The 21,860-nt window shown below is 33.9% G+C and overlaps 1 protein-coding gene across 1 annotated transcript in view; it reads left to right on the forward strand.

Annotated features, from left to right (window-relative positions):
- LOC106474875 (dynein heavy chain 2, axonemal-like) overlaps window positions 1–21,860 on the forward strand; it is a 192,529-nt gene that overhangs the window by 86,821 nt on the left and 83,848 nt on the right. Inside the window, exons 34-40 of the mRNA XM_022380112.1 lie at window positions 5,606–5,794; window positions 7,827–8,043; window positions 10,102–10,251; window positions 10,769–10,936; window positions 17,904–18,064; window positions 19,514–19,653; window positions 20,843–20,978. Coding sequence (XP_022235820.1) covers window positions 5,606–5,794; window positions 7,827–8,043; window positions 10,102–10,251; window positions 10,769–10,936; window positions 17,904–18,064; window positions 19,514–19,653; window positions 20,843–20,978 — 1,161 coding nt within the window. The remainder of the gene's footprint in view (window positions 1–5,605; window positions 5,795–7,826; window positions 8,044–10,101; window positions 10,252–10,768; window positions 10,937–17,903; window positions 18,065–19,513; window positions 19,654–20,842; window positions 20,979–21,860) is intronic.

The raw sequence follows: 21,860 nt of genomic DNA on the forward strand, positions 1-21,860 counted from the left end.
GGTTTTTTCCCGATTGTTTTAGAGCCTGTGACTTAACTGATAACTGAAAGGTCTGGGGGGCGAATTTTTTGTTTTGTTTTTCTCCATACACGGAAATTGTGGTTCAAGCTGGAAGGTTTACTTCTTAGTTATGAGAAGGGACAGTTAGGTCTTATGCAACACGTTGTAGGAACTTCGTGATTTCACCTACCACCACCGGGTGGAGGCACTTTTCCGACTCTTAAATAATATCTGCTCTATGAATTTTGGGGTTCTAAGGTGGAGTTTATACTTCACTTATATAGGTCTATGTCCTCCTAATGGGATGGGGTAAATCTATGAAGTTACAATTGAACTTCAACATTTTGTTTTTTTTTTCAGTTAGAAAACTCTCATGGATCGCCAGTTCCTTGAGGAAGAGCTGGGTCCATTGTTAGCATGCTTGTTGGGTCAATTTTCAGCTTCTACATTCCTCACGGCTGTTGTTGAAGTCTCGATTTTCGTCAGCTCCTACAGGGGTCATAGTTTCACCCTTGTTCATGAGTTCCGATCCCCAACATCAGGGCCCAGCATAGCCAGGTGGTTAGGGTGCTCGACTTGCAACCTGTGGGTCGTGGGGTCACACCAAATATGCTCGCCCTCTCAGCTTTGGGGGCATTATAATGTGGCTGTCCATCCCACTATTCGTTGGTAAAAGAGTAGCCCAAGAATTGGCGATGGGTGGTGATGACTAGCTGCCTTTCCTCTAGTCTTACACTGCTAAATTAGGGATGGCTAGCACAGATAGCCCTTGTGTAGCTTTGCACAAAATTCATAACAAACCAAACCACGACATCAGTTCCTCATTACATTGGTACTCACAAAATATTCTGTCCATATCTAAGGTTTCCATTGCATAGTCAGATTGCCAGCAGTGTCAGTGATTATTGTATACCTTCAGGAGCTGTGGGGCCTTGGTTCCAAGACTTTCTGGACATGTGGTAATCTTAACCATCATTTCAGAAGCTCTGCAGGTTCTTGGGTCACAATTGGTCATTCAGTTCACATCTTCCCCACTATTATCCACCCAACCTGTAGGATTTCCATCTTCCACAGTTCATTGGGACTTGGAACGTAGTTCTAGGGTTTTCTGAGTCTGGTTGGTCTGGGGATAGTAAGAGAGTTGAGCTATTTCTTCAGAGTTTTCATTCCTGTTAGTTGTTGGGCCTATGAAGACAGGAGATTGGTGTCTATTCATTAATCTTCCTTGTCTATATCAATGCCTAGATTCTGCTAGATTCCCAACTTAATCATTCCTCAATTGGCATTTGTTGTGCAGAAGGGTCTGATACTCAGTTCAGAGTTTTTTCCTTCAGTCATGCTTAGGCTTAACATAGGTTCTGCTGTATCATATGAGTTTTCTCGTCCCCTTCATTCCATCGTACTGTGCAAACACCATACCATGGATGACTGGTTACTGTTTGCAACATCTTGCCAATTGTTAAACCATCACATTCTGCTTCTACTTTCAGATACAACCCAGACAGGCTTCTTGTTGGGGACTGTGACTTCTGTTCTTGCTCCAATTCAATGTGTCATCAGTCTGGATATTTTTTATTTTTCTTCTCATCTCTCTGTTAGGCTCAGCTGTCTCCCATCCTGCTCAATGCTATAGAATAGGATGCCACACTCTTACTCACCTCTCCTGCTCCCACTATGGATGGTTATGTCTCTTCTGGGAATGTGGGCATCACTTGACTCCCTTGTGCCTTTGGGACAAGAACACAAGCAATCATTATATTGGTAGTGAAGCGACCAGGGATTGTAGACATCTATTTTCTGGTTTCTCCAATTTCGTTTGTCAGGATCATTCTTCGATCTTGAGAGGTTAATTCGAGATGCTATTACAAATTGGATTCTTCTACTGCCACTTTGTTCAGAGTTATCATTATCTTCACGAATGCTTTGCTTCAGGGAGAGGGTACCTATACCAACAGTCAGGAATACCAAAGTATGCACAGATGACAAGGATTCCCTACACAATGTTTTCATCCTTCTTGCTCTTCAACAGGCAAGGTCTCATGTTCTGGGCTTCTTAATCCTTTTATTACAGGTATGGTGGAATCCACCCAGCTCATAACCACAAAAGTATCCATGAGAGTAATTATACTGTGATTTTTGATAATGTATGCATACCTTTACAAAATTTTGCAAGTTCTTGGTAAACATTTCAAGGCTTTCGTATACCAAATATTAGGTTTTTAAATTAAGTATTAAGATTTTGAAATTAAAGATTTTCTCATAAAATTTTATATTTCTGAATGTTGATTATCCGACATATAAATAATTTAGATTTAAGATTAAAAATACTTTTATGCATTAGAACATTTTCAAATTTCATGTGCAAAATCTTTACAACCTCTAGATAATTCTAGTTTTTTTTTAAACTTTATATTTTATCTGTTATTTGCACTACTGTATCTCTGTACAGGTTGGTTTGATTTGACATTATTAATATTTACAAATAAGTTCTTGAACTTATTTTTCTTAAAACATTGAAGCATAACTAAAGTAGTAAAGTAAACAATTATCTCTTCTTGTTACAACCGTTGTACTCATTTGCTGCTTGTTGTAGGTTGCCAAACCTTATAAAATTTCACACGTAGAGGATGTGAAACGAAATAATAAATAAATAAATCATAAATTACTATATGGATACCACAGGATTCCATTAAAATTTATTAACCTAGTAACTAAGATGTATTTGGGTCTAAAAAAATATGAAATTTCAAGCAGACTAAAGACTCACCCGTATGAAGATTTGTATCCAAAAAATGAGATGATGTTGTGATACTTGAAAATGGCTGAGAAAGCTGCTCGGGGATGTTCTGAGCTTTTAATTGGTTATTTATTGTCGTAAACAGAAGAGCGTGTATATAAGGGATTGTTCAAAAATAGAAAGAGGTGAGTGGGGCCACTGTGTTTGATTCAGTACATTAGTGATATCTCAGCAAATAGAAAAGATAGAAGGTTCTTATTTTATTTTCTAGCTTGTCAATATCGGTAATTGGAGTTCCTAGTTTGTATGAAACTATAGACTTTGTATTCTAACATCAGAAACATCTAATTTGAACCAGTGCTGCATTCCACATACCACATGACATACAAAAATTGATATTTAGGTGTGTTTTTTAATATTTACTTTTAAATTAAGAAATTAAATAATATATAATACTAAAAGTTTAATTATAATCTACAGTTTCATAACATACTTATTGACATAAATTCATAAAATAATAGTTCAATAAAATTTTGAAAGCGAGTCAAAAAATGCAATGACATGGCCTTTGTCCCATGACCATAGGAAGACCCATAGAGCTAGGGTTAAGGGGTAAATCATCAGGCTTCACTGTACTATTCCGCAGTGGTGTCTTATGTTTCTCATCAAGAAGGCATGTGGTCTAGGGTGCGTTATTTTCGAATTTTGGACCTCATTTCTTGGGACTAATCTTGTCTTTTATAGCAGGTTCATTGTCTCAATCCAGACAGATTTTCCTGAGAGAATACATGCTGCATCTCAAGGTTCAGTTGGATTGCCTTTCATTTTGCAACTCTAATTGGTGGCTTTGCCTCTCATTGGATCACCCAACTACTGGCAACTTGGTCTCCAATACCTTATCTTTGGGCCTTGGCAGTAGATGCTTTCCATCTGGACAGGATGGAATTACCACTCTCAATCTTCTCTCCACTTCGTATGTTACCTAGGGTACGAAATATGATTTGTTCCAACCCATTATCCGATCCTGTTGATCACACCAGATTGCCGGCTACACCGGTTTCTGCTTCTGTGGTTTCTTCTGGTGTGTCCAACTCTTCCACTTCTTTTTTTAGGCTCTCTGTGTTGAGGCAGCCATGATTGAATATGGTGCACCCGGCAATCCAGAAATTCAAGCTTCCGGTATAGAGGTTATGCTGTGAGAGGCAGACTGGGTGGTATTACTGTATTATGCTGGAACACCACTCAGGAACTATCATAAGTACAGTTAAAGGGGATCCTGCCTGCCCCTGCCAATCATTGTATTGAATAAATTGGGGTCAGTTTCCTTTTAAAAATTAGGAAACTTGATTCACTTATTGCATTGTTTCCAGAGCAACAGTGCTCTGGATTCCCCAGTGCACATTACTGCCCAGATTCTACTAATGGAGCTAGGGAGTCCTTACCACTCCTGGTTTCCAGTCACTGGGGTGGTGGACAGAGGCTGTTCCTCCAAAATGTTAGAGTGTGTACTTCCAGTCTTGGAGAAGAGGGTGATGTTAGGGACCCTCCTACTTGAGTTCATGATGTTTTTTCCCAGGTATCAGTAGGAGCGGCACCAGGCTACGTGGGAGATTATTCATAATACTAGTTCAGATTTTATGCTTGGCTATCCGGGTGGGGTATGCATGGTCCATCTTTTTGATGAATATCAGTTCAGTATATTGTTCATGGAAGGAGATTCACTATCTCTTGGGTCCATGGTTGAGCACAGTTGTTCCATGTCCTCCCCATAATTCTGGGGCCAAGTGGAAGACTCCTTGCCCACTTGGTTGGGGAGTGAGGATGAATGTTTATAATTCAGGCCCAGATGAGTTCTGTTGCTTTTATAGAGTATGGCATACACGATCCTTCTCAGTGTGTTAGTCTAGTTGGAAGTGGCAGTGGAGGTATGTATATTTTGGAAGTTAACATTTTCCTAAATTGAAAGTGTATTTCCAATAATACTTACCTCTGCTAACAATCTCCCACCCTTCTTCCCCACTAAGAGCCAGTGCTAGAGACTGGGATGGTATCAGTCCCAAAAAAAGTGATAAAATTATCTGAATGAGGTGCTTATACACAATATTAGGATAGAGGGTGTATTGGCGTAGGTGGAGAGTATCAGGAGACAAATGTCGTCAAGGGCAATTCAGTCGGGTATGAAAGGGAGAAAAAATCAGACTAATGCTTGGATGGACAAAGGAGAAACCCTGACGGTTGGATAACAGTGATAAGTGTCAACAAACATGAGTATTATTGAGACAATTTTTTCAATTATTTTATGTTGTTCCTTATTTTTCTTGGAAGTTCTGTGCTAACTATTTTATATAAAATTTAAAAGAAGCACAAGAACTATCTTATATAAGCAAATTAATGAGAAATCCTGAAATTTTAAAACTGATAAAAATTCAAAGTGGGTATTGATAATAAGTTAAATTGTCTTATAACTTTTAACAGAAAGAATTGTACATTTTCATGAATTAGGTACTGTCACTTTTTGGGCTTAATGTTCAAGTAATTGTGATACAATCTTTGGTCTGTATAATTGTGATTGAAAGTTTAAATTATGTAACCAAACCATGACTGACTGTAAATATATATATATATATATATATATATGACTTTCTTATTTTATCACTGGGATGAATTGCCATTTCAGCAACCAACCTGTTCTGTTCTATTAAACTAGGAGTTGTAGATAAGACAGTTTTCTCATTTTACTTGTTGTATTTCATAATAAATTATTGAGTTTTTATTTCTGAACACATTTTTAAGACATCTCTCAGTCCAGAAAAAAAAGATTGTAGTTTCCATCACATTACATTATGCCATGTTTTCTTTGTTGTAAAGGATGCTGAGATCCATCGTATCTTTGGTTCCATGATCAGCCAGAAGTTTATCAACTTTGAGGAGGATGTCAAACCCCTAGCAGAATTTATGGTAGAAGCCACTTTAGATGTTTATAAAGCTGTATGTTCTCACCTGCTGCCTACCCCTGGAAAGATCCATTACCTGTTCTATTTGAGGGATATATCAAAGGTAATATTGGCTCATAGAAAACAGTTATATACATTTTTATAATCTCTTCAATTTGATAGATAATGAAAGTTAACATTGAAGGGTCTAGGAAGAATTTCCAACTTTTGAAGCTGATAATCAGTGGTAAGATTAACTTAGAAATAAATCAAAATTTACGGTTTTTAATCAAATGTGTACAGAGGTAAAAAGAGCTTACAGGTAATTGTAAATTCTCAAGATAAAAGAATAACAAAGCTTTTTAGGATTTAATTAACAATAATATGCAACTATTACAATTTCCAATCAACTTAATAAATATACAGGCAAGATCAAATTAAATAAACTTTTTTTTTTCAATTACATGAATACATATATGAAAAGTAAAAGTGACTTTAGACATTACTTCTGCAATTATACTTCTACATTTTTTTTAAACTTTAAGTTGCATGAAAAATATGAAATGCTGTTTGATGCAACTTTTTTGAAGGTTGTTAAACACAGATATTTAGATGTTTGATTGGTTTGATATAAAGCTGTAATTGACTTCCAAGCTTGATTATCAAAGTTTTTAATGTTTAAAAAACATAAACATGCAAATTATTTTCCCTGAGAAGATATTGTGACTATTGTATTACTCAGTTGTTCTAAGTAGACTTTCTAATGTGTGATGGTCATGAGATGTATTGCAGAAAATATTACATGTTGTTTCTAAAAAATTCAGATTTCAATTTGAAATTAATGATAGAGAGAGTCAAATATTGATGAAAATAATATTCAAAAATAATAACAGATTTTATTGTTTTTTTGAAGATTAATTAGACGTAACAGTTTTGAATGGTAGAAAACTTGGGATTTTAAACAAAACTGTCTAATTAACTCACTAAGCATACAAATATAAGATAGTATCAACTCATAAATACACAAGCAAAAGTACTCGTCCCGAGTGACTGGAAAAGTTTAAGTTATTCTATCAATTTAAATTATTTCAGGGACTTTAAAAAGGTTAATTGTGTTGTACTCTTGGTTCACTTAGAGCCAAAGCTCTGAGCTACTTATACTGCCCACTGTGAAAAGTAATTGTTGAGCATTTTTATCATGCTAAGAGCCACTCAACAATAACATATGGTAAATCTACATTTTTATTCTTTAAGTTACATCAAATTTTGAAATGTGAATGATTGTGTGATTAAATCCTAACAATTTAGTGTAGAATATCCTGTTTATGCAAAATAAAATTTGGTATTGACATTATTCATGTCTGTTCTCCCATCATTTCAAAAGTGAATATTGAGCTTTGCCTGCAAGTGCAGCTTTTCAAATGGGAAACAGTGAATGCTCAGACATACACCACGGTTTGTAATAGATATAAGATGACATAAAGCAAGTGGGATGGGTATCAGTGCTATTTATACATCACTTTGGTTTATTTTAAGATTTGGAAGAATTAAATTAAATAAAGCCTCAGTGAAATAACATGATTGTATAATGTAGATTCCAGATACTTTGTTTATACCTAGAAAATAATTACTTAAATATTGTTCATGTTCTTGAATTATTATTTGAACTATATTTTATGACTAAAATGAAACTTGTCTCATGCAAAACATTTTTACCAACTAAGTTAGTAGCTGTTTATCATTATAAAAAAAGAATAAATAATGTGTGGTGAATGAATAAAACAAAGTTAGAATTTGTAGTTAGGTTTGTTAGATAAGGCCCATTAAATATTATAGATACATACAGTTTAAACTATAAATTAAGACTATTTTTTAGAGGACAAGAATGTATATTTACCAGTGTATATCAAAGAATCTTTCAAGAACACAATTCTTTAAATGGTTAAATGAATTAAAATTCATACATTGTATTTCATTATTTTCTGCATTTTACTTAATTGTAGGAATTATTTATGTATGATGCTAAATGTTTTAAGTCAAATGATTGACTCTGACTGTGCTCATGACATGGTATGGCCATAAGTAAGATTGTTGAAACATTCATATAAAATAAAATAAAGTGAAGACATCTTGTATGTTATTAATATTTTAACTAGGTTTTTCAAGGCTTGCTGCTGGCACATAAAGATTTTCATGATACCAGGCAAAGTGTGACACGACTGTGGATTCATGAGTGTTTCAGAGTGTTCTCAGACCGTCTAAGTAATAACCAGGATCAAGAATGGTTCATGTCCCTGATTAGTGAGAAACTAGGCACTATTTTTGAACAAACTTATCATAACATATGTCCAAACAAACAACTTCCTATATTTGGTATGTTAGCAATTATCTTTCTTGACAATTTCAAAAAATTTTCTGAAATAAATTATAAATATTCATAAGGTACAGATAATTTTCAGTTTTGACCATTTTGGTATATTTATTTTAGAAAGGAATACAAATGTGACAGCTAAATCTAGGTGTAAGACCTTAAATTAAACAAATCATAAAACTTATATGCTATATTAAGTAATGCTTAATTTATATTGAAAAAAAAAGACATAAGTAAAACACACAATGTATGATCACAAAGGTAGGAAAGTAGACAAATATTATGGTATATTTTTATAGTGAATAGAGGTGGATTATGATATTTAATTAATATTAAGGTAGTGACACACTACAATTTTTTTGAATTACTATATTGTTATTAAAAATGTACTAGGGCAAAAATTTTAAAGTAATCTTACTGCATAATTATTATAATATATGATAGGAATAACTGTTGGTGTTAATTACATAACTTATATGTTTGAAGGCAACAGTTTTTTTTTTAATGTATGGATTTTGTTCAAAATTCATTGGAAGGATCTAGGTTACCTTAAATCTTAACCTTAAAGATCAGTATAGCAGCAGTGACTTTTAAGTGCATAAATACTACATATTTTTCTATACAATAGTCTATTTCATACCTGAACAATTTTTCCAAGTTATGATCTGAAAAATTCTAAACCTAGTTGAGGTTGTCTGTAAATTCAGCCTGAAATGTTGATTTATATGGCTTGACCAATCAAAGAAGCTTATCTGCTGTTTCATGAGATAGTTGCATTGTGCCCTACCTGAACCTATGTACAGAGAATACAGATATTTTTCTGTTCCGATGCCTTTTTTCTCACAGAGATAATGTGTATTAGGAATGCAGTTTTGACATTTTCACATTAGATTCCTTCCAGCTTTTAAGAAAGATGGTTCATTTTGCTGTTTTGAGAGAACCAGGATTCATTGTGAAGTCTTGTTATTGTTTATTCTGTTTCACTAGTGCCTACTGATCCTCTATTGTTTAATTTTATTGTCAGTAAAGTTTGTATTTATCTTCCTTTTGTTTTTACTAAATGTAGTCATCTTTTACTTAGTTTCTCCATTTAAATACAGTTTAATGCCATTGTTTATTGATCTTTATCCTTCAGTGGTCCTTCAGTTAGCATGTGCAGCTAGTTTTTTCTGTTCCTCCAGTAATATAGTGTATATTTTTGGTTTCAACTTAACATTATATATTGTGTGTTTGATTTCACCTGTAATAAACTGGTACACCTGTCCTTCCACATATTAGATCTACAAACCTCTTGTTGTTGTTTTTTAAATTAGGTGAGCTTGATTTATTCTTGAATTACCAAAACCTTTATTTGACTGTATGTGCTGCATATAGTTGGAAGTTTACTATTCTGATTTAATGTAATAGATTGCAGCTACGTTATTACTAAACAACTACTCTTGATATCAAGACTGTGAATGTGGTCTAAACTTTCAATCCACTACATCCATATATGAATCCCATCTTTTTCTTAGTAATATCTATGTACTCAGTGGAGGACTTTGATATTACAAATGATCAAAACCATTATTTTCTGTTCTCAGTTATTGCGATTAAAAAAGTATATAAAATATGCTACGATCCATTAGAAACATTTGTCTGTTCTGCTGCTCATAAGTTTTGATTATTTTAGTTTGGTTCAGAAATTTAAAACTTTCCAGTGGGATTTAGTTTGCAGTTCAAGCTAATAAAAACAGAGTGATGTATCATGCATTGGACTTAAAATAAGACCCAAAACTCGAGCGCTTTCAAATAGTTGACTATTCTTATGCATTGTATAGTGCATAAGGATGTTGGTGGAAATACTGGTAGCAGAAAATAAAAAACGTTCTTCAATAGAATTCCAGTAGAAGACTCCTTTGGTTGTTTCTTAACTCTAGAATGATAAGGTTGACTGTATTGTGAGAAAGTGCTTGATCAATAATGTAAGAGCAATGAACATTAATTACCACCAGTCTAACTAACAGAATCAATTCATTATTAATAGTTGATAAGTTTTAATACTGAAGATTGCTCCACAGGAAGCTTTATGAATGAGCAAGGAATCTACGAAGACTTCCAGAACTTTCAGACCTTGAAGAATCATTTGGAAGTTAAAGTTGAAGAATATAACCTTATGCCTCGGGTGGTGACAATGAATTTGGTACTCTTTCAGGATGCAATTCACCATAGTGAGTCATTAGCTTTTATCATTGGTGACATAGGGATTAATCATTTTTTGTTCAAAAAGTGTCATATCAAGTACATTGAAGCTTAGTACATTTAAAGTGTTGTACTTTTGTGTGTGATAATCAGATTTGACTGCATTGGAAGTGTGATGTATAGATAAAAAGAGTGAGGTATTTTGAAATATTATGTCATTTAGTATTCTCAAAATTTAAGTATAAATAATATCCATAACTTTGGCCAAATTTCATAGTCCTTAGAAAATGAAATACTATTATCTTGTGGATGTTTTTTTTATTTTTGTAATGATCTTATGCTGTAATTGATTCTTGAAATCAATAGATTATTCTAGTTCTTGCATTTTAATGTGGAATTAAAATATTTGCTTATATTTTGAAATGAATACATAAATATTAAAACATGTGTAACGATATATTTTAATTGACAAAATAAATTTAATAAATTAAAGATTCATAGTACTTCTAAATAAAAATAAACTAAAATATATGTCTTCTTGTACAGTATGTAGAATAATCCGGGTGATTCGCCAACCAAGAGGAAGTATGTTGTTAATAGGAATTGGTGGAAGTGGACGACAGAGTTTGACCCGTCTAGCAGCCTACATATGTAACTACTCTGTATTTCAAGTTGAAGTGTCAAGAAATTATGGAATAGCTGAATTCAGAGAAGGTAAGTTTGCTACCTACAGGCAAGGGTGTCTGCTAAAAAAAGCTTCAGTAGGGTAAGATGTGAAACTAAAATTACTTTTGGTTAATTGATATTTTTTTGTAAATTTATTATTTTCATGAATTTTATTCTGCATGCCACTCACTAATTGTACTTAGCCATCATTCCCTAAACAATGAAGGCCTCGTGAAATACAAAAGTTAGAATAAAAATTTCAGGTAAATTGCCAAACTCTATGCCGCACAAGTCCAAATTCATTAACTTTTTTCAGTCTTCCATGTAAATCAAATGAGAGTTCTCTTGTAGCCTTGAGTTTCTTTCCTTTGATTGCTTTGTGAATTTCTGTATTTTATATATATATATATATACTGTATCCCTCTGATCCAATTACCCTTTTTTATGTATCTCTGAAGGTAAATAAGTTTTTTTTCCATACTATTGACACAATTCATGTAATATAAAAGTAGCCTATTATATTTTAGGTTATGCTATGCAAAATACTAATAATAAGCTTTAATATTTGTTTTTATAACTTTTCAGTTTACTTTGAAGACTTTGTTTGAATAGAAATTTCAGGGAATGCTTTCTTGCCCCTGTGAGTAAACACCCATACTTATAGAGAAAGATGGTGTTACCGTGGTTTGCAAACATATAATGCATTTTCTGTCTTTTTTGTTTTAATATAGAATTTTTCAAAATTTGTCAGGTACTCAGGTGTATGTGCACTTTTCACAAAACACAAGAAAGATATTAAGTTGCTATCACTCTAGCTACCTATTGTTGTGTGTCCTTCTTTGGAGGTAACACCTTGTTTGCTCCTGGGAGAAATATTTGTAAAGCTGCATCTTGCATATGACTGTGGACAGCAGTTTTCTCCAATGATAGCTTAGGTAATATCTCATGTTTACAACCTTCTTTATGTTCTTGACTAGTTACGTTGATAGTACTACTCATTCTGGGAAAGTTTGAAATTACTGTTTCAACTCAGTAATGTAAGGTTTAGTCAGTTTATAAAAAACCTTGAACGAGAAAGCAGTTTTGGATATAGCTCTCCAATTAAAGCGAGTGTTAATCATATCAAGCAAGTATACACACTGTGGTTATGAATAGTAAAGTTCATTCATTATATTTTTGTACATTTGTGTCAAGTTTTTTTATTTGTTTCTCATGAACTCATTTACTCATAACTTCTTTGTAATAAATATTATGACTGAATTTCCAGTTATTCTACAGACCTACGTTGTCACTTTTAGAGAAATCACTTCAACATGAAAATACCACAGTATTTTAATACTATGATGCAAAAGAAAAAATTAAGTAATGAAAGGGAACCGCGGTAAACTTAGTGATATGTGTTAGGAAGATACATGTTTCAATCAAGCTTCATCTATTGGTTCACCTGGTGATAAAATCCCTCAAGTAGCCAAAGTTTGCACTAGGGTTATTTATAAACTGTTTATGTTCTAATTATTTACTTTAACATGAGGTGTGATGTTAGTTTCATGACTTATGTATAATGATTTTCAACATAATATTCAGAATCATTTTATTTACAAAGACTAGTATAAAAGTCCATCAAAAATGATAGGAAACCATTGTTGAATGATTAACGAAAATTATAAAATTTAACTAAAACGAATTTGTCTGTACCTCCAAAATGCACCTACTCTTCACTTATTTCATCAGTCTCGAGGTAATTCTTTAATCACCACATTTTTAGTAAAAACTAGGCAGAAAAAAAAGTTATCTTGAACAAAAGTATGTGTACACTCTGAAAGAGATTAAATAGCACTCTTGAGCCTTTTCACTGTATTATAGGTCAGGAAGTAGAAAAAATAGTACAGACATTCTGACACAAACTTTCAACTCTTTCAACTATACAAAGGATAAAAGATATTTGGTAGTAATAAACATCTATTTTTCTTGATGTTTTAATGCCATGTAGGTAATATATGTGTTAAAATACCAAAAGAATATTTATAAATTAACATTTATTCACCACATTTATGTGAGGCTTAGCTGAAACACTACCTGGTAAATTTTATTTTGCTTTTTGCTACAAATCAATTTGCAAAACTTCTGAATTAAACTATTCTAACGTTATATCATTGAAGTTATAAAAAACAAAGCGTTCTAACAAATTAACATGAATATTGAGCATTCAACATAAACACCATAGTTGGCCTAAGAACAATCAGGTGATAGTTTTGTTGTTAAATGATGATATATATTGTTGAGCATTATCAAAAAAGGAGCATAAAATTGTTCTTGACAGAATGACAAAGGGAATAAGCCTTTTATAGTTAGTGATGTTACACAAAGCTTAGAAGTACCAAGAAAAATATTTGTTTTACTTCAATAAAGTATTGCTATTTGTGTTCCCTTTTAAAACAATTTCCTGTGTACAAATAAATCTCAAAGTTGATTTTTTTTCTACTAGAGAAAATAAGTCACAACTTAAAAAAACACAAACAAAAAACAATAAGCTATCAAAATATTACACCAATTTTCAAGAATAAAGTATACACCTATTTACAAAGCATACTAACCTCCTCTCACACTTTAGCTTTATCCCAACAAAAGTTTCTCTTCTCTGCCCATCTAAGCATTGGTATGAATCTTACCTCGCTTGCTCCAACGTTTATACCCCACTATATTGCCCATAGCGATTTAAATCTTGTGATTCTCTCCACCTATGTAAGTGCACCCCTATACCAGATCCATATGTAAGCTCCCTATTATTGCTTTACTATTCACTTTTCTCGACAGCATACAAGGTTTTACATGCTTGCTGCGGATTTCTTTTACATGTTGTTTAACTTTCGTTATACCTATTACTTGGACGATTTTTTTTCGACCCATATTATTGTGTTTTGAGTTTATTGTCTATTTACTTTAATTCTAATTACAAATAAAATTAAAATTCTTAGACATTTTGAATATGAATTCTCACATTTATGTCTCTGATACGAAGTCTCCTACTGCTCCCAATCTGTCACCTCTGGAGTCTAACGTTGTCGGGGGAGGCCCCTTTCTCCTGCAGACTCAGAGGCTGAGCTTGCGGGGTATCAGGAGCAGACTGATGAGAATTTGGACTTTATTTATTCAGCTCTTTCCTTTGCTCTGGTAGCTAATCATGGGCCTTGGATGGGCATCCCACCTTCTGCATTGTCCTTTTGCAGCAAATACATCAGACTTGTGATATCTTGAGATTTCTTCTGTGGCTTACAACTCTTCTTCTCCTTTGTAGGAGGAAATTCATTCGGCTGATTACTTAGTCTTTCCACCTTCACCAGACTTTGCTGTGCATGCTCAGTGATTTGCAGATCAATTGAGAGAGGCTGCTGCCATGCCTTGTCCTCCGTGTTTATTGGATTGGCATGCCTTAGGTTTCCATTGCTTGGTGGACCCATATTTTGATTCACATAGGTCGGATTCTCCTTTTCTTTTTTAGTGTTCTGGGCCTGACGTTTCTGTTCATCTTACCCACACTCAATTTTACAGGATTCGACTGCCCCTTATTACAGTTTTGCATTTTTTTATCTTCTTTGCAACTGTTATCTGAGACCTTTCACAGGTCTCGTGCTCAATTTTCAGAGGATCTTAGCCACTTATTGGCTTCTACTTTAGTAAGGTTATCAGCTTCTGCTCTCTCTCTCCTTAGTTGGTTTCCTGGTGGTTTGTTGCTGGGATCTTTTGGAGAGAGATGCCTTGCTTGAGGGCATTTGACTTCCTTCTTCAGCCCTTATAGATCTTGGAGAAGCTCCTTTTTTTAGACTTTCCATTTTTGCAGGTATTCCAGATTTCATGGAATCTCGTGTGGATCTGGCCCATTTCCACTTTTTTCTTCAGACACTGGCCTCCACTCTTATCACCAGATATTCTACACTCATGTAGAGTGCTGACAACAGTATAGGTGACTACCCTGTGGAGGCTTGACTCAGACAGTTTTGGTTTGTAAGGGAGACCTTTGCTTCCGGTCAGTGGCTTCTTCAGGTTCGTACCAGAAGGTTGGTCTTTCATTTCACGCTTCCTACTCCATTGTCTACCATAATGGTTGTCTTTCCCTTACCCAAGGATCATCCAATCATTGAGCACAAGCCATCCAAGATCTTCTGCTCAAAGAGGCTGTAGAGTGTGTCAACTACTCTCTCGAGGGTTTTCTTCCTGTTTGTTTGTAATAAAGATGAAGATGAGGATTGGTGACGTAGTATATGAGGGCAGGTGGTAATGCTTCACTTGGACAATTCAATGGTGGTCTCCTACATTTCCACACAAGTGGGCACTCAATCCACGTTTCTTTGTTTTCAGACATTGGATCTTCTCTCTTGGGCCCACAAAAATTAGATTGTTCTTCTTGCTTGTCATGTTCAAGGTTATGCATTTTGTGGCCAATCAGTTATCTTGTCTCAATAGAGTTCTTCATCCACAAGTTTTTCATTGGATCTTCTTTCGTCTTGGGACGCCTCAGTTCATTGCTTTTGTTACTCACTGGAATGTCCAGCTCCTGTCCTTCTGGCACCCTATTTCTCAACCTCTGACTTTGGCATAGATGCTCTCAGTCAAGATGAGACAGGTCTTCATTTGAGATTCATGTTCACAGGACTCTTTTAGCATTCTACTTATGTTCTATTGTATCCTGCTAGGTTGTTTCTTCCTAAAACTTCAGCAGCTAGAGAAGAGGATAAGGCTTTCTCTCCTATTCATCTTCCCTCCATTTCCCTTTTTATGAACACTTGGATCTGGATCATCTTTTGTGCCTGGTTTTGGCTCTTCGATGCTTTGTTGTGGGCACTGAAGAATTGCAGCGTTCACGACACCGTTTCTTTATTGGGATCCTAAGGTGTCACATGACTTTTCCCCAGTCACATTGACAGGTTTGGTCCGTCAGTTGGTATGTATTGCTTACTCTGGGCTTTCATTGGAGGGATAGAGGCTTCTTTAAGTTTCATCTCATCAAATTCTCCATATCTCTATGTCCCTGGCTGCTAGGTTGTGTCTCCTGCTGGAGAAGATTGTACAGTCTGGTATGTCTTTATATCTCATTATTTACATGATTTGGCAGTTGCCTCCTCAGAAGGTTTTCAGCCTACCCCCCCCCCCCCCTCCTGGCTATTCTTCATGCCCCAGCTCATTTGTAAAAGAGGTAACTTCATTTCTTTTTCAGTGGCCCTCTTGTCATTTTCACTTGGATCCCACCCTGTGACAGGTGTTGCCTGGTCAGGTGTACTTCTTTTCAAATCCGCACTAGGTACCAGTCGACCAATCAATAATTTTCCTGGTAGTAATGAGCTGTGTTGAGAGTGAGTGTTCCATAAAACCACCTTGTGTACTTTCTATGTGGTAAATATTTATACAAAAACAAATACTCTACTGGACTGCCACTCATGGACTATCATGAGTAAAGCTTAAGGGGATTTTGCCCATCCCTGCTGAACCCTAGACTGAAGAAATCAGGGTTGACTTGATTTTCAAAATAGGGAATGTGGTTCGCCTGTTGCACTGTCTCCAGAGCATCATTCCTCGAGACTCACCAACGTGAGTATTCCTCCCATTTCTCCTAGTGGAGCATGGAAGTCCTTAACACTCCCAGTTTCCAATCGCTGGAGTAGTGGACAGAGGTTTATTCCTCCTGAGTGATGCTTGTACTCATTATTCCACTCATAGAGAAGAGGGCAAAGCTGAATGCTCTTTTACCTATAACCTTGGATGATTTTTCCAGATTTATGGCTGGAACAGATCTAGCATACACAAGAGCCTCTTCATAATTCCAGTTCAGAGATGGCTCTTTTCTATCTGACTGAGTTGTGCATTGCCCCTCTTTTTGGTCATTCTCTTTATTTCGATGATCCTAGAAGAGGGTCCTCAACTCCTTGTACTTCTGCATTCAGAGTGTCACTTCCTGTGCTAGACTCGGTAATCTCTGTCTCTTCAGGTTGAGTGAGGCATGACAGGTCCCATAATTCTGAGTTGAGTTTGTTGCAATTTGTACTTCTTCAGGTTGAGGCAAAGGTTTGTCCATTTTGGTGTTGCTTGCCTTCTATTCGTAATTCCAGTGGCTTTACATGCAACATTCTGTAACTTTCAGGTTGGGTTCCAATAATATCACTTTGCTAAGCAAGACTAAACAATATAGTGGTCCTCATGCCCTAGCCACTACACCTTGGATCTCAATTTGGGTCCACAACCCTATAATCCCAAGGATGACACGTGGGACCTCATCTGCATGGTTGAGGCCTAGGCAAATTTGTGTTCTAAACATGTTAAGATTTTGCCTCTGTGGCTGGTTGGCCTTTAACACCCAAGAATTGGATTTCATTTAGTCCTGGCAGGGAGCATACCTGTTCCAGAAGTAGTACAGATCCCACTGGTATGCTATTACTGTATCTAATTTTCACACACCTCTTTTCTGAGCAGATGCTTCCTGTGTGGACCTTGCCCTCACCAGTCCATCCACCTTCTCAATGTGGGATTCTAGCTAAAGTGAAGAAATTGTGTGTTTTGGAAGTTAATATTTTCCTATTTTGAAAATGTATTTCCAATAATATATACCTCTCTCACACTCTCACACCCTTCCTTTCTCTCCATGAAATAGCCAGTTTCAGGTCTGTTAATTTAGACCATCTCAAAAAGTGAATGGTAAGTAATAACGGGGAACTTATATGTGGATCTGGTATAGGGGCACATTGACATAGGTGGAGAGAATCACAAGATTTAAATCTCTGTGGGCAATATAGTGGGGTATAAAGGCTGGAGGTAATTGAGGTAAGATTCATACCAGTGCTTAGATGGACAGAGTAGAGAAACTTTTGTTGGAATAGTGATAAAGTGTGAGTAATGGTAAGTATTATTGGAAATACATTTTTGTAATAGAAAAATATTAACTTTTCACATGCTAATGTATTGTCACAATACAGTGTTTCATTTTACAGTAATCTGTCCAATTTGACTCTTCCAAAACATATCATAGACCTGAAGAATCTATATTGGCAGACAGGAATTCAGAAAAAACCCACAGTTTTCCTGTTTACTGACAGTCAAGTAACACATGAAGGGTTTCTGGAAGATATTAACAATATACTGAGCAGTGGAGAAGTTCCCAATCTCTTCAAACAAGAAGAAGTGGATGAGGTAAAAATAAAAGAAAAAACGAATTTTTATTACATAGATTATGGTCACAAAATAATATATCTTTACTGTTATTCTAAATGTATATATATATATATTAAAATTCCATGTTTTTATTCATTTTTTATTACTTATTAATTTTCTTTGAGATTTTATTTTGTTTATCATCTGAGGTATTTTAACTACTCAGAGATACTTTTGTTCCATGGTGGCTTATAGTAAGTTTGAGAGCTTATAATGAATATGGGGTTCAATTCCTGTGGTGAGCACAGTTGGTACATAGAGTCCATTGTGCAGCAGTATGTTTAACAACAAATAGAAACTAATCCACACACATTTGGACAAAATAAGTAGTCCTTTTCTTGTTGGATTAAGATTGTTAGGTGGGAAATTGATCCTTTTTTGTAATTTATGAATATGTATTTTTGTTTTTTAAGAATTAAGTGCATGGTCTGCAATTGGAGCTAAATTAATTAAATTTAATTCAGTGTAGAAACTATGAATCTATGAAGTTACAGTACCTAACAAATTAAGATTGCTTTATACCAACTATAATTAAATTTTTCTGGTGTGACATAATGTTGCCTCTGTGGCTGGTTAGCCTTTACCTCCCAAGAATTGGATTTCATGTAGTCCGAGCAAAGAGCATACCTGTACCAGAAGTAGTGCAGACCCCACTGGTATGCTATTACTATACCTAATTTTCACACACATCCTGCCTTAGATCAACTATAATTACGTTTTTCTGATGTGAAAGCCATGCTAAGTGTCCCATGGGTAAAAAAACTAACATTTCTCCATTTCTGATTCATTAAGTTTTAGACACATTTAGCCTGAAGACCAAATTGAAGAAAGTCTGTTTCATTATAATTTGTGTTTGTATTAGGCTTATTGTTTGGAGAAGTTTAAAAAAAAAGATTATCTTTTGATGGGACAATTAAGTAAGAAACTAGGCTTGATATCACAATATGTAGTCATTATTTATGTTTTCATTATGACTTATGTTAAAAAAACAATGATTTGTAAATACTGATTATAATATTATGACATAAAATTTTACATAGGTCATTACTTACCTTTACAATAGGGCTTAATCGTATCTTACTTTAAAAAAAATATCATATATATATATAGTTTATAACATTATGGCATCAAATTTTACCAGCATAATCTATGTTAAATTTTTTCTGTGTAAAATTCAAAAAGTTTCTTTATTAAAGTATCAGAATAATATTACTCATCATTACTACATCGATTAAGTCAGCCTGTTTGATTGTTATCAATGTATGTATCAAAAATCAAAGCCACTTTTAAACACTTTTTGTTTTTTTGATTTTCATATACCCCAAATAATTATACTCGGTTGTATTCAGAAATATAAGGTTTTTGTTACTTTCAAAATACTGGTTGTTAAAACTTCTTTTTATTCTGTGTATGTGTGTGTCTATTTAGGTGGTTTCGTCTCTTAAAAACTCAGATCTATCTGGAAAAGTTAGTGAAGATAAACAAGTCCTGTTTGTCCAGTTTCTAGACCAAGTTAAAGATAATCTTCATGTTGTGTTCTGTATTAGTCCTGTTGGAGAACCATACAGGTTTGAATCAAAACATTTTATGGATTACTTCAAAATAAATCACCGATTGGGTAGAAATTGTTTTTGTAGTGTCATGTATATTTGTTACTCTTAAAAAAGATGATCAGATTTGATAGTAATTTTTGTACTGTTTGTCATGAATCCCAAAAGAGTATTTGTTATAAATTATCTTAAATATTACCTTCAATGTTTTTTGTGCACAAAACTAAATAATTGTATAGGATTATCATTAATTTATAATTATATAAATATTTAGTGCTGTAGGCTAATAACTTATGTACTATAATTCAAACATGCACCTACACAAACTGACCTATTATAATTATTTTGTATCCCTGAAGTTGATCACAGGACTACTAAACATTTGATCTTAACCACCAAAATGTCTGTGGAGAGATATTGATTTAACACCTGGCAGAATATAATGACATGTTACTTTTAAGTTCCTTTTGGTATGAAACAGATTTATTAATTTGAAAAGTATTTGAATGAATCTGACTTGACACAAAACTAAATTTAATAATATATTACTTTTACTTCCTTGTAAAGTTGAAACAGTTACATAAATTTAAACATGTATATTACCATCATCTTTCTGCTGGAAAATTTGGATTTTGTAGCTTTTAGTTCCTTGTACTAAACAAATTATCTAATTTCTGATGTGTTTAATTAAATTTTACTTACAATAATTTAAGGTGATTGGCAACATAATGTAACAAAATATTACTTTTGGATCGTGGTAGTTCATTTGATTACCTTTAGTTTATTATAGTGGTAAGCAAGATATCAAATCATAATTCTTTTAAGAGAATTTAATTTGATATTCAAATCAATTCAATAATAGATTCCTTTTAGCTTATTGCAGTGGTAACACATTATTTCACAATTTTTCTGTTGAGAAAATTTAATTTGATATCCAAATTTATATAATTATAGATTATTTTAGTTTACTGTGATTGCAAGTAAAGTGAGTTATGATGGCGCTATAGTACAGCTTTAAATTTTTATTTGGCTACCCTTGTGACTTTAAAAACACATCTAGATATGTGTATATATATATTTATACACATGCTCATTATTGTTACTTGAATGCAATAATCTAATGAAAATATTTTTTGAATATTTTCAAACATTTTCAATTATTTTTTATTTTTTTTTTACATATTTTTGATTTTATTTTAAACAACAGGAAAAGGCTACTGAACTACCCTGCACTGGTCAGCTGTACAACTATTGATTGGTTTGGAGAATGGCCAGAGGAAGCATCAGTGGAGGTTGCCCTCAAATTGCTTGATCAAGTTCATCTAGGTGAATCTCAAAAGGAAGTAAGGAACAAGTTGATGTCCCAGAATTACCTTTCTCAAATGTTTGGTTGAAAAGACTTGAATGTTATAAATACTGCATGTTTATGGTTCTATGTAATATCTAGCTTAAACCTCTATCACTTATACTTTTTTTTAAGCTGTTTGAAGTATTGAGAAAAATCGTATTTGTTAAATGTTTTTATTAAAGATGTAATTATCAGGCAGGTGGTAGCACTCCCTATGTTGGGATGGCTCATATTGTTCATCGAAATAGTATTTTAAATATCTCCTCAATAGATCATCAGAACTTTACAATACTATACAGTGTTTTCTTTTATAACAGTATGTCTGTAATGACTGAGTCACGAGATCTGGGAATGCCTCTGTAAATATCCTTCTTTCTTCTGCTTCTTTTTTATTACATGATTACTTAAAAACCAAAACAATGGTGTCAACCAATTTCACCAAAGTGGCATAGTTTCAAACGGAGTATCCGCTTTTATAAGTATAATTAACTAGTAGTAATTAAAAAAATTGTAATTTTAGTGTAAACAATATTATCATTACCCCTTGAAACTAACTTTCTTACAGAAATTTGGTGTTTCATTTAAAAGCGTAAGTACAGGAATTACCAGCCAATAATAGATAAACAATAAATATTAAAGTTGGAACCTCACTGTATTTAGAACTTGGTTATCAATACAACCTTTCTATGTCTTTTGAAACACTGCATTAAAAAAAACCAAGTAAAGAAAAACTTAAAAAAAGGAAGTAAAAATAGGGATGGCTAATATTAATCCTTCAAAAAAACATAGTAACTAAAGAATAGTAGGAGTAGATATTAGAATATTAACTATACTAGACATATATATATATATATATATATATATATATATAACTATT

Source organism: Limulus polyphemus, unplaced genomic scaffold, assembly GCF_000517525.1.
Source record: "Limulus polyphemus unplaced genomic scaffold, Limulus_polyphemus-2.1.2 Scaffold143, whole genome shotgun sequence".
NCBI classification, from domain to species: Eukaryota; Metazoa; Arthropoda; class Merostomata; order Xiphosura; family Limulidae; genus Limulus; species Limulus polyphemus.